Here is a 13,882-nt window from a genome sequence, read left to right as displayed (position 1 = left end):
TACTCTATAATTTAGTATTAGCAGAAAGTTAACAAAGACAACACATCTCTTATTGCTAAAGTTTACACAATGTTTACTATTTCCCTCCAATATACACATTCCCTGTTTTCCAACTGTAGCTGGGCTGCCAAAACCTTGTAGAAAGAATAATTACCCTCTACACCCTCCTGGTTTCACGACAATACCAATTTCTAGTATCTAATCCAGTATCCACAGCAGACTAATGATCTGCTTGCCTCTCTAGGAGGCTTTAAATGCACCAAAATGTTCACTGAGCTAGGAGGGGTTCCCTGCTTTAGGGAACAAAAAGGATAAATGGCAGCATTTATTTCCAAATCTCTCTCTCTCTCTCTTTTTTTTTTTTTTTTTTTTTTTAGAGGCTAATTTCTTCACAAGGAAGAAATTCTGTTTTGCTTTCTTTTTCCTGGAAAGGCAATTTATTGGCTTCTAAGGAATACTATGAGGGGTTTGCACCAAAGTTTAGTCACAATTTGTCCTACCCTTGCCCCAACAGCACTTTTCAAGTCATCAGCTTTCCATCCTAATGTTCCTCAGATGGGATGTAAATGAATAAGATATTTCTGAAAGTTAGTGTGGCTTTATTCTCTAATCCAGAGCATTTGCTTTCTAGACTACTCTGTGTAATTTCTTGTCTTTCTATAATCTCAAAATCCTTTCCTACCCACATTTAGAACAGAACATAAGACCAATCTTTTTAGGAGTCATTTGGTGGTTCTGGAGATCAAACCCAGGGCCTCAGGCATCATAAGAAAATGCTCTACCACTGAACTACATCCCTAGTCCTTTTTATTTTTATTTTAAGATGAGGTCTTGCTAAGTTGCCAAGGCTGGCCTTCAACATGCAATCATCCTGCCTCAGCCTCCCAAGTAGCTAGAATGACAGATATGTGCCACCATGCTCAGATCTCAAGTTCCAGACCAGTCAGGAAAATTTAGAAAGACCCTGTCTCAGAATAAAAAATAAATAAAATAAAAAATAAAAAAGGTTTGGGAATATAGATAACTAAGTGCCTCTGGGTTCAATCTCTAGTATTACCAAAAAAAAAGAGAGAGAGAGAGAGAGAGAGAAAGGAAAGAAAATATCACTGTATTCATTAGCAGTCACTCCCAATTCCTCATCTCTATCCTAAGTGTCTAGCAATCACTAACCTATTTTATTTCTATGTGAATTAGCCTATCTGGACATTTCATACAAATGGAATTATATATAATATGTGATTTTCTGTGTCTGGCTTTTTTACTTCACATAATTTTTTAACATTCACCCATGTTCAAGTACATATACATACTTCATTTCTGTTCATGACTGAGGGCTGTTCTACTGCACTGATATAGTGCATATGTTTATCCATTTATTAGGTGACAGACACATGGGTTGTGTCCACATTTTAGTTTTTATAATAATGCTGCTATGAACATTCACATACAGGTTTTTGTGTGAACATATTTCATTTTCTTTGGGTATATACCTAAGAGTGGAATTGCTGGGTCATATGATAACTCTGTGTTCAACTTTTTGAGGAAATGCCAAACTATTTTCCAAAGCAACTGTACTTTTTAACTTGGAATAAAATTTTGAAAGTTGTAAATATTTTCAAAAGTAAAATATTATAAATTTATTGAAATAAACTTTAAAGAAGAATATTTATCCCAACTCCATCTGGCCCTAACACCATGCATTTTGTTTTTGTCTGAAAATATATCTCATATATATTTATAAGGCTGCAATCATAGCAAACATACAATTTATATATTTTTCATTTTTGTTATATATTTAGGTAGTCCTTTTCAGGATTCATTTATATAGAACTACTTCTCTATGATAGATTACTATCAAAAATTATAAAGTAGATTCAATATTATCATACTTTTAGGAAACCTATGGTGCTGAAAAATGCTTCTGTCCTTTTCATCAAGACATTTTTTTTTGGGGGGGGGGCGAGGTACTGGGAATTGAACTCAGGGGCACTCAACCACTAAGACACATCCCCAGCCCTATTTTGTATTTTATTTAGAGAAAGAGCCTTGCTGAGTTGCTAAGTGCCTCACAAAGTTGCTGAGGCTGGCTTTGAACTCATGATCCTCCTGCCTCAGGCTCCCAAGCACCTGGGATTACAGGAGTGCACCACTGTGCTCAGCTTTATTTTTTTATTTTTTATTTATTTTATTTTATTTTTTTAAAGAGAGAGTGAGAGAGAGAGAGAATCTTTTTAATATTTATTTTTTAGTTTTCGGCAGACACAACATCTTTTGTTTGTATGTGGTGTTGAGGATCGAACCCGGACGGCACGCATGCCAGGCGAGCACGCTACCGCTTGAGCCACATCCCCAGCCCCTATTTTTTTATTTTTGAAATAGGGTCTCATTAAATTGCTGAGGCTGGCCTTGAATTTGCAACCCTCCTGCCTCAGCCTCGTGAATTGCTGGGATTACAGGTGTGTGCCACCACACCCTGCTAGTCACTCCAATTCTTAAAGTATGTAATAAAAGGCAAAATTGCCAGGTGCCATGGTACACACATATAATCCCAGTGGCTCCAGAGACTGAGGCAGAAGGATCACAAATTCAAAGCTGGCCTCAACAACTTTGCAAGGCCCTAACCAACTTAGTGATTCCCTGTCTCAAAATAAAAAATATAAAGGGCTGGAATGTAGCCCAGTGGTTAAGTACCTCTGGGTTCAATTCCTGGTACAAAATGTAAAATAAAAATAAAATAAAGACAAAATTATTTAAGAGCTGGGACTACAGCTTAGTAGTAGAACACTTTGCCTGGTGAGCATGAGGTCCCCTGGGTTCAATTCCCAGTACCACCACAAAAATAAGTAAATAAATAAAATAAAAATAAAAGAATAAGTAAAAATACAAGCTAAAAATATTAGTGACTTGAATTACCAACCTTAAACACATCTTCAATACATCTACTAAGTTCTTCTTCTGACACCAAAATGGTTCCTGGTACTATATCATTCTCTGGAACCTCTAGAAAACAAACAAAATTATCCACACTCAGTGCCTCACTGAGGCACTAATAGGAGATAGTTTTACTACAAAGATGTTCACACTTTTACACTGTTGGAGAAACTGTAAATTAGTACAACCACTAATCACCACATGACCCAGCTATACTACTCCTCAGTATTTATCCTAAAGAATTAGAATCACTGGGCTGGGGATATAGCTTAGCTGGTAGAGTGCTTGCCTTACATGCACAAGGTAGTGGATTCAATCCCCAACTCCACAAAAAAAAAAAAAAAAAGAATTAAAATCATCATACTATAAGGGTACATGCATACCCATATATATAGCAGCGCAATTAAAAACAGTCAAACTATCAGCCTAGGTGTCCATCAATGGAAGAATGGATAAAAAAAATGTGACACACAAACACGATGGAGTTTTATTCGGTCATAAAGAAAAATGAATTATGTCATTTGCAGGAAAATGTATGGGACTGGAGACCATTTATGTTAAGAGAAATAAGCCAAACTCAGAAGGTGAAGGGTCATGTGTTTTCTCTTATATGCAGAAGCTACAGAGGAAAAAGGAAAAGAAAGGTAGGAGGGTTAGGGATCCCATAGAAAATTAAAGGGTGCAATTGTGTTCACAACAGCCGCTGCACTGCGATTATAGGAGTAATTGCAGTAAGTCCACTGAACTTCTGATAAGCAAGCTCCCCTTCCAGCGTCTGGTGCAAGAAATTGCTCAGGACTTCAAAACAGATTTGCGCTTCCAGAGCGCAGCTATTGGTGCTTTGCAGGAGGCAGGTGAGGCCTATCTGGTTGGTCTTTTTGAAGAGACCAACCCTGTGTGCTATCCGTGCCAAATGTGTAACAATTATTGCGAAAAGACATCCAACCAACACGCTGCATATGTGGAGAACGTACTGGAGAATTCACATGATGAGCCAGGAATGGTGGCGCAGCTTGGGAGGCAGAGGCAGGAGGATCGCAAGTTCAAAGCCAGCCTCAGCAAAGGTGAGGTGCTAAGCAACAGTGAGACCCTGTCTCTAAATAAAATATAAAATAGGTCTGGGGATGTGTCTCAGTGGTTGAGTGCCCCTGAGTTCAATTCCAGTACCAAAAAAAAAAAAAAAGAGTTCACTATGGAGGGAAACATTTCCTTCTCAAAAAATTTTTTTCTCTTCTTCTTGTTATTGGTAGTTCTGAACGATAGATATTTTTTTTCCCATGGGGTCAAAAGGTACTTAAGTATATGACTATGAGTGGAAAAAGAGGGGACAGAAATCAGGTTGTGGCCATTTTTCCATTTTCATTTGTGCATGAAGTTTTACTATAAATTTTTAATATAAATTTTACTATAAATTTTTACTATAAAAACATTAGGCAAGTTAAAATGTCAGTGAACAAAGTTTCAGCAGTTCAAGTTTATAACAATTATAAATAAAACTGTTAAATTTTTCTGGACAATGCTGGCATTTGAATTTTTTTCAACGAGTAAAATTCTGATTGGCGGCAACTAAATGGTGTTTGTAGCATTTTTATCATACAGTAGATCCCATCCACTCACTATACTTTTCTAATGGAGTTGTCCTACATGCAAGTACATGGGGTTTTATAACATTTTTTTTTTTTTTAGTTGTAGTTGGACACAATACCTTTATTTTGTTTATTTTTATGTGGTGCTGAGGCTCAAACCCAGTGTCTCGTACGTGCTGGGCGAGTGCTCTACCGCTGAGCCACAACCCCAGTCCCAAGTACGTTTTTTTTTCCTATTTATTTATTTATTTTGCATTACGATTCTTAATACACCATTATACAATAATTTATCATATCTCTGATTATATATAAGGTATGTTGACCCAAGTACGTTTTTAATGTTGTCTGTCTTCTATGCTGTTCCTGTTAAGTTTTCTATTAAAATACATTAAACTAAAAATAAAAATAATAAAATGAAAATCAAAGGGAGATCAGTAGAGGAAAGAGACAAGAAGATGAGAGGTGGGGAATGAGGGAGGAAATGCTGAGAAGTGATATTGGCAAAATTATGTTGTTATATTGTATGCATGTATGAATATGTAACAACAAATCCCAACATTATGTATAACTCTAATACACTAATAAAAATGTGAAAAAAATAAACAAAATGTAAAAGAAAAAAAGAAAGAAAGATGGCTAACTAATTAACAGCTAAGATCTGAAAATCAACATGGTTACCATTGTACAATATATTATTCATATATAACATTTCATGGAATCTATGCTGCTGTTTATAAATATGCATTGCTATTTTATGTATCACTAAGAAAGAAAAACTGTCAGTTAACTTATTATTTCATATCACAATTTTAATTTTAAAATTTATTGAATGAAAAATTGGGGATTAAATGAAATGAAAATGACAGAGAGTTGAATAGTTGTATACCGGTGACAGGCACATAGGAGTTCATTATACAATCACTCTAATTATGTGTTCAAAGATTTCCCTTTAAACAGCTTTTTTTTTTTTGAACTAGGGATTGAACCCAGGGGCAGTCTACCACTGAGCCACACCTCAAGCCCTTTTTCAGTTTTTATTTTGAGACAGGGTCTCACTAAATTGAAGAGGCTTTCCTTGAACTTGCAATCCTCCTGCCTCAGTCTCTGGAGTTGCTGGGATTAAGGAAGGTTCCACCAGGCCTGGCTCTATTTTAAAACATTTGAGCCAGGTACAGTGGTTCATGGGTGTAATTCCAGTGCTTCAGGAGGCTGAGGCAGGAGAATCATAAATTCAAGGCCAGCCTTTACAACTTAGCAAGACCCTGTCTCACAATAAAATTAAAAAAGGGCTAGGGGTATAGCTCAGTGGTAGTGTGCCCCTGGGTTCAATCCCTAGTAATGAATGAATAAATCCTGAATCCTCCATTTTACTACTATCTTCACAATTTTTTTTCCTAATCACTGACATCCATTCTGTAAGCATTGATGCTCATGTAGGCAAAGACAACATCGTGATTGCTTTCAGATGAAAGCAATTGTGAAATGCATCTGGATATCAAAATAGTTAAAAGGCGAAAAAAGATTTCCAAAATAGAAGATGTTTGCTAATTACAGTGCTTGGGATTGAACCCAGGGTCTCAAACATGCATAGTAAGTGCTCTACACTAAAGTTCATCTCCAGTGCCCCCGTCCTATTTTTTAAAATCTTTTTTTAGTTTTCAATGGATCTTTTATTTTATTTATTTATATGTGGTGCTGAGGATTGAACCCAGGGCCTCACACATGCCAAGCAAGTGTTCTACCTTGCTTGTTCTGCCACAACTCCAGGCCCTCCAATTTTTTTAAATTATTTTTTTAGTTATAGTTGGACACAATACCTTTATTTTTATTTGTTTTTATTTTTATGTGGTGCTGAGGATCGAACCCAGCACCTCGCATGTGCTAGGCAAGTGCTCTATCGCTGAGCTACAACCCCAGTCCCCCCAATTTTTTTAATGTAAAAAAAATTAGAACTGATAAAAATGGAACCATAAAAACAGCATACTACAGGGATACAGCCACATCAATGTTTATAGCAGCATAATTCATAATAGCTAAACTGTAGAACCAACCTAGATGCCCTTCAGTAGATGAATGGATAAAAAAAATGTGATATATATACATAATAGAATATTATTCCACATTAAAAGAGAATAAAATCATGACATTTGCAGGTAAATGGATGGAACTGGAGAATATAATGCTAAGTGAAATTAGCCAATCCCAAAAAGCCAAATGCTGAATGATTTCTCTGACTTAAGGATGCTGATCCATTATATGCTGCAGGGGGTAGGGGACAGGGGTGATTAAATGAACTCTAGATAGGACAAAGGGGAAAAGGGGAGGGAGGGGAAAGGAGGGAGCACAGGGTAGGAAAGACGGTGGAATGAGATGGTCATCATTACTCTAAGTACATGTATGAAGACACGAAGGATGTGACTACTTTGTGTACAACCAGAGATATGAAAAATTGTGCTCTATATGTGTAATATGAATTTTAATGCATTCTGTTGTCAAACCAATTAAAATTAAAAACAAAAATAAAAAGTGGAACCAATATATGGCATCCATCATAATTACCACATAGTCCTAACAATGTAATAACAAAATGAAATACAAAATTAAGAAACCTTATTCTATAGACTATTTCTCCAATGGCAATGATAAAACTATGTAAGACCAGTCATATTCTTTTTTCTTTTTGTCCCCTCATTTTTTAATTGGTGCATTATATGGTACATACTGATGGGATTTGTTGTTACGTATTCACACATGCACATAATATAACAATATAATTTGGCCAATATCACTTCCCAGCATTTCCCACCCCCCCCCAACTCCCATACCATGGTCTCTTTCCTCTACAAGATCTGTTATATTCTTATCTAGTCCCTATTGTTACCAACAGATTGAATGTACAAATATGTAGCTGGTGTTGCAAATATAATTTAACACACAAAGAAGGATTGGCACAAATAAATATTCCTTGAATAAATAAACAAGGTCCAGGACAAAATACTGATAGTATTATCAGTGTTAAATTTCCTGAGTGGCATCAAGTATTGTGGTCATGAAAGACACTGACACTTTTCTTTAGAGACACATGCTTAAGTATTTATGGGGGTATGTCATGATGTCTACAACTAATTCTCAAATTAGTTTTGAGAGAAACTATATTCATGTGTAAAGAGGAAGGAAGCAAATGTGAACAAAATGTGAACAGTTGGTGAAGCATATGAGTGGTTCAAAGTACTTTTTAGAAGTTTTGTGAATTTTTCAAAATAAAAAGTTGTAGGGGAAAAAAAAGGAAAACTAAATCACTTAAGTCTGAACCACTGAAGAAGGCCTTTTTTTTTTTTTTTTTTTTTTTTTTAGTTTTCGGTGGACACAACATCTTTATTTTACATTTATGTGGTGCTGAGGATCGAACCCAGTGCCCCACTCATGCCAGGCAAGCGCGCTATGGCTTGAGCCACATCCCCAGCCTGAAGAAGGCCTTTTAGAGAGACACCTAACCTCCAGACATTCTCCTTTACCTGCTGTATTCAAACATCGATGAAGAGGAGCTAACATTGGCTGAAGCAAATACTTTGCTGCCAGTTGTGGCTGTTCTCTCGACATAGTTATAAAGGTAGTGGTAGCGACTCTTTGAAATTGCTGTACTGTCAATTTATCTTGAAAATGAAATAAATCCAAAATCTACAAGAAAAATCACATAAAGCAAATATCAGGGTCTTTGCAGGGAACATGACAGTAATTAAGAGGAAAAAAACATTTATTTCTTTAGCCAAAAAAGAAAGTTGCAGTGATAACACTGACTTAACAGAATGGCTTTAACAATCCACTACCAAAGAGTGTAAGCGCTGAAAAGATTGGGTGTTTATTAATAAGTTTTTCAAATTTATAAAATGTAGATTCACTTCTGGGTGGAGTGCCACAGGACTGTTATCCCAGCAATTCAGGAAGCTGAGGAAAGAGGATTCCAAGTTTTAGTGCTGTAACTCAACAAATTAATAAGACCCTGTTTCAAAATAAAAAAACAGCTCACTCTCCCTTTGGAAATGCCTTGCATTCTCTCTTAAATATGTTCTTCTTACTTTATTCCCAAAAAAATCTCTCCTTTGAGATAGCCCACATTCTTCCTTGAATGTGTATCTGCTTTCATAAATCTATGTATCTGAAAAATAAAATATAATAAAAAGGGCTGGGGATATAGTTCAGTGGCATTCTACTTAGATTAGATCCCCAGTACTACCAGGAGAAAGAGAAAAAGAAGGATAATGAAACTATTTCAGGTTCTAGCTCTGAGAGCAATTTGAGCTAGTCATTTAATAATGGTATGTTTGTTTGGTTTTGGGGGTGCTGGGGATCAAACCCAGGGCTTCATACAAGCTAGGCAAGTTCTTGACCAGTGAGTTATGTCTTTGGCCCTGGTAAGGAGTTCTCTTTTTTTTTTTTTTCTTTTTAAGTTATTGTGGGCACAATATCTTTATTTTGTTTTGTTTATTTATTTTTATGTGCTGCTGAGGATCGAACCCAGGGGCTCACACATAAGAGGGGAGTGCTCTACCGATGAGCTACAACCCCAGCCCCAGGAATTCTTAAATCTAAAAAATTAGATCATTCTCTTCCACAGATTTTTATTTACTTTTTGAGTAGTTCCATAACTTAACAAAAAACTTAAATATTATAATACTCTTACTTCAATTTCAGAGGAACATTAAAAGTCCTTTTTCTAGCTAGGTACAATGGCGCATGCCTATAATCCCAGCAACTCAGGAGACTGAGGCAGAAGTATCAAAAATTCAAAGCCAGCCTTAGCAACTTAATGAGGCTCTAATCAGCTTAGAGAGACCCTATCTCAAAATAAAACATAAGCCAGGCACTGTGGCACATGCTTATAATCCTAGCAGCTCTGGAGGCTAAGGCAGGAGAATCACAAGTTCAAAGCTAGCAAGGTGCTAAACAACTGAGTGAGACCCTGCCTCTAAATAAAATATAAAAAAGGGCTGGGGATGTAATTCAGTGGTTTGAGTGCCCCGAGTTCAATCCCTGGTACCCAATCAATCAATCAATCAATAAAAAGGGCTAGGATGTGGCTCAGTGATTAAGTGCCACTGGGTTCAAGCCCTGGTATTTAAAAAAAAAAAAAAAAAATATCCTTTTTTCTGTAAATAAGCAGATAGTCCTGGAATGGTCAAAAGAAACAAGACACTTCACCTGGGGACAGATATTCCTGTAGTAACTCTCTGGTGAAAGAGACTGCTGGGGACATGCGGCCAGAATCTTTGCAATCAAGTCACACTTCTTCCAGTCAGCAGCTGTTGCCTCTGCATCACTTCCGCCAGCTGCTCCAGCTGTCACAATGGAGACAGATGTCAAACATTCACAGCAATTTCCTATGTAAGGTTCTATGTGACAAATCTGCATTAAATTTAGGATAAAGAGTGTTTCTTTTCTCTATTAGAAATTGTTTATTTCTCCCAGAGACTCAGGAGGCTGAGGCAGGAGGAATCTCAAGTTGAAAGCCAGCAACTTAGGGAGGCCCTAAGCAACTCAGACCCTGTCTCAAAATAAAAAATAAAAAGGGATTGGGATATGGCTCAGTGTTTAAGTACCTCTGGGTTCAATCCCCAGTAACAAAAAAAATAAATTGTTTATTTCTTCTGCAAGATAATCTGCCCCTCTGTACTTTTCTTTCTTTCCTTTCTCCTTCTCTCCCTCTGTCTCCCTTTCTTCTTTTTTGGTGGTACTGAGGATTGAACCCAGGGGCACTCTTACCACCACTGAACTACATTCCCGGCCTATTTTATTTTTTCAGACAGGGTCCCACTAAATTGCAGGGAATGGCCTCCAATTTGCAATCCTCCTGCCTCAGCCTCCTAGGCAGTTAGAATTGCAAGCATGCTCCACTATGCCCAGCTGTACTTTCCTTCTGGAAAAGTCAGAGGAAAAAAAATAGCATTGAATCATTGTACTAATATTATTCATGTGATGTGAATACTAGCTTCTCAGTGTTTATCTCTGAATATGTATTTCATTTAAATTTACTTAAACTATAGCCATTCTTAAGCAATTATAATACTGGAAAAATATATAAACAGTGGTTTTTAGAAACTGAACAACAGGCAGCCCGGGACACTGATCACTGAGAGAAGAGAAGCAAACTAGGCAAACCTGATAATTACTCTCACTACTTGGGGAGAATTTTCAGCCCTAGCCCATTAAGGGTAGCCCAAATGAACTGTTCACTGGGTCAAAGAAACACAGTCAGAGGGCTCCTCTATCAAGTCTTTGATTTGCATATGTAGGTGAGGAAAATACCCCAAGGCCAAGGAAAGCACCAACAGAAAGAAGTAAATGTGATAGTTCTCAAGTTCATAAATGGGTAAGAAAAATTTGTGTTTCCACTTACCAGCATGGAAAGACCTCCTAATACACAGGATATCAAATAGAGTCCTAGGAAGGTTTTATTGCCTTAGTAATAAAGTCAAATTACCTTAAACTGAAAATTTGCTCTAGAATCACACTAACAATGTTGAAAAGCCAGGATCACAAGCTGAGGACGTGCCTCAGGGTTAGAGCACTGGCCTAGCACTTACAAGGCCCTGGGATCAAACCCCAGCACCACCAAAAAAAAAAAAAAAAAAAAAAAAGGAAAAAAAAAAAGGCCAGGACAAAGGGATCAAAAAGATCCCAACAAACTTCAATGTATCGCTGAATAAAACCCAACAAAGGTATACAACAAAATCTAGCACCTAACAATGTAGAGTAAAAACACACAGCATCAAGTCAAAAATTATCAGTCAAGCCAGGTACAAGTGACACATGCCTGCAATCCCAACAACTAGGGAGCCTGAGACATGAGGATCACAAATTTGAGGCCAGCTTCAGCAATTAAGCAAGGTCCTAAACAACTCAGCAAGAGTCTGTCTCAAAATTAAAAAAAAAAAAAAAAAAAGACTGGGAATGTAGCTCAGTGGCTAAGTGCCCCTGGATTAAATCCCTAGTACCCCCCAGGAAAAAAAAAAAAATTTACCAGGCACATCAACACAATGGAATATCATTCAGTCATAAAAAATGAATAAAGGACAAAGCTGGCAGAGTGGTGCACACCTGTAATCTCAGTGACTCAGAGGCTGAGATAGGAGGATTGCAAGTTATAGGCTAGTCTTGGCAATTTAGCAAGATTCTGTCTCAAAATGAAAAATAAAAAGAGGGCTAGGGATATAGCTCAGTTGGTAGAGTATTTGCCTCTCATGCACAAGGTTTCAATCCCTAGCACCACAAAAAAACAAAAATAAAAAGGGCTGGTGATGTGACTCAGTGGTATAGCATCCTTAATTCAACTCCCAGCACCACCAAAAAACAAACAAATAAAGGAATAAATAACTGATTCATGATACAACATGACCAAACCTTAAAAACATGCTTAGTAAGCCAGGTGTGGTAACACATTCCTATAATCCCAGAGACTCGAGAGGCTGAGGCAGGAGGGTTGAAAATTTGATGCCTGACTCAGCAACTTAGCAAGACCCTATCTCAAAATAAAAAACAAAAAAAGACCATGGATATAGATCACTGGTAAAATACTCCTGGGTTCAATCTCCAGCACACACATACACACACATAAAAGAGAATGACAGCAGAATTCTCAACAGGAGTCATACAAACCAGAAGACAACTCAGGGACATCCTTGAAGTATTAAAAAAAAAAAAAAAAGTAAACCCAGAATTTTGTACCCAGCAAAATACCTTTCAAAAATAAGGTGAGGTCTGGGGCTGGGGCTCAGGTGTAGCGCACTTGCCTGGCATGTGTGAGGCACTGGGTTCGATTCTCAGCACTATATATAAATAAATAAAATAAAGGTCTATCAACAACTAAAAAGATATTTTAAAAAACATAAAGTGAAGTAAAGACTTTTTCAGACAAAATAAAAGCTAAAAGAATTCACTGCCAGTAGACCTAAGAAATGTCAAAGGAACTTTAGGTAAAAGGAAATTTGGATGGAAATCTGGATTTGCATAGATAAGTGAAAACCACCAGGCACAGTAGCCCTCGCCTAAATCCCAGCTACTCAGGAGGGTGAGACAGGAACATCACAGGTTCAGGGCTAACCTTATTAATTCAGCAAGACCTCATCTCAAAATTAAAAAAAAAAAAAAAAGAGCTGGGGATGTAGCTCAATGGCAGAGAGCTTGCCTGGCATTCATGAGATCCTGAGTTCAGTCCCCAGTACTGCAAAACAAGCAAACAAACAAACAAAAAGTGAAGAGTACCAAAAATGTCAAATACGAGAAAAAAACAAGATATTACCAGATAACAGCAATACATACATGCACCAGTAGAAGGAAAAAGTTCAGAAATACAGGGTTCTAATTTTCTTGTAGCAGCTCTCCAATCTGCATGCTCTTGGATAAAGTCTAATACTTCTTTTCTTTTCTTTTTTGCAGTGCTGGGGGTTCAAACCCAGGGCCTCATACATATTAGGCAAATGCTCTCCACTACACTACACCTCCAACCCTCAGTCAGATTTTAAAGGCAAAGACTAGAGGCCAGTGATTCACCTCAAATCTGACTCAAAAGGAAATGGATAGCAAAGAAAGAGAAACATGCTATTTCTTACCGCCTGCTCCTTCCAAAATGCCCCGGACTACTGCCTGAACACCACTGGGTCTCATTAACCTTTCTGAGAGCAGCTGCCCACACAGACGCCGAAGCCAAGCTGGGGCCCGACATCTAAGCTGTGTCTTCACATCTGTGCAGGACTGATAAAAGGAAAGGAAGATATGAATTGTGAATATCAATGAAACAGATATAGTATATGGACGCTTTTTTCAAAGGTACTGGATCATACTGACAACAGTGTACTGTAGATTTGACAACAAAAACATTTGGGGCTAGGGATAAAGCTCAGTGGTAGACCATGTACTTAGCAAGTACAAGGCCCTAGATTTAATCCCAGCACTAAAAAAAATTTTTTTTTCCTTAAAATAAAACAAAATACGAAGTCTCTCCTTTACAAAAACCTTTAGAATTACTTTTATTTTCTTTTTTGGGACTGGGGATTGAACCCAGGAGCACTTTACCATTGAGTTATATCCCCAGTCTTTATTTTTTATTTTTGGGACAGGATTCTGCTAAGTTGCTGAGGCTGGCCTCAAACTTATGATCTTCCTGTCTCAGCCTCCTGATTCGCTGGGATTATAGGCATGTGCTATTGTCACCAGGTCAGCATTAATTTTAAGAAAGTAGAAATACAGTGATATATATATTAATGAAATTTCAAACCCAGAAAATGACAAACACATCAATGTTTAGTACGTAGAATTTGGGAATACAAAATTAATATAACCAATCTCTAAATGTAGTCCTTCCAATCAAC

The 13,882-nt window shown here is 37.2% G+C and overlaps 1 protein-coding gene across 3 annotated transcripts in view; it reads right to left on the bottom strand.

The window, feature by feature from the left end:
- Tango6 (transport and golgi organization 6 homolog) overlaps positions 1-13,882 on the bottom strand; it is a 173,681-nt gene that overhangs the window by 147,435 nt on the left and 12,364 nt on the right. For all 3 annotated transcript variants that reach the window (XM_077793128.1, XM_026404520.2, XM_026404518.2), the window contains exons 4-7: positions 13,124-13,265; positions 9,717-9,853; positions 8,033-8,195; positions 2,918-3,000 (exon numbers count right to left, since the gene is read on the bottom strand). In XM_077793128.1, coding sequence (XP_077649254.1) covers positions 2,918-3,000; positions 8,033-8,195; positions 9,717-9,853; positions 13,124-13,265 — 525 coding nt within the window. The remainder of the gene's footprint in view (positions 1-2,917; positions 3,001-8,032; positions 8,196-9,716; positions 9,854-13,123; positions 13,266-13,882) is intronic.

This window comes from Urocitellus parryii, chromosome 15 (assembly GCF_045843805.1).
Source record: "Urocitellus parryii isolate mUroPar1 chromosome 15, mUroPar1.hap1, whole genome shotgun sequence".
Taxonomy (NCBI): domain Eukaryota; kingdom Metazoa; phylum Chordata; class Mammalia; order Rodentia; family Sciuridae; genus Urocitellus; species Urocitellus parryii.
The sequence above is the reverse complement of the archived record's forward strand: the minus strand, read 5'-3'. Positions and strand labels throughout refer to the sequence as shown.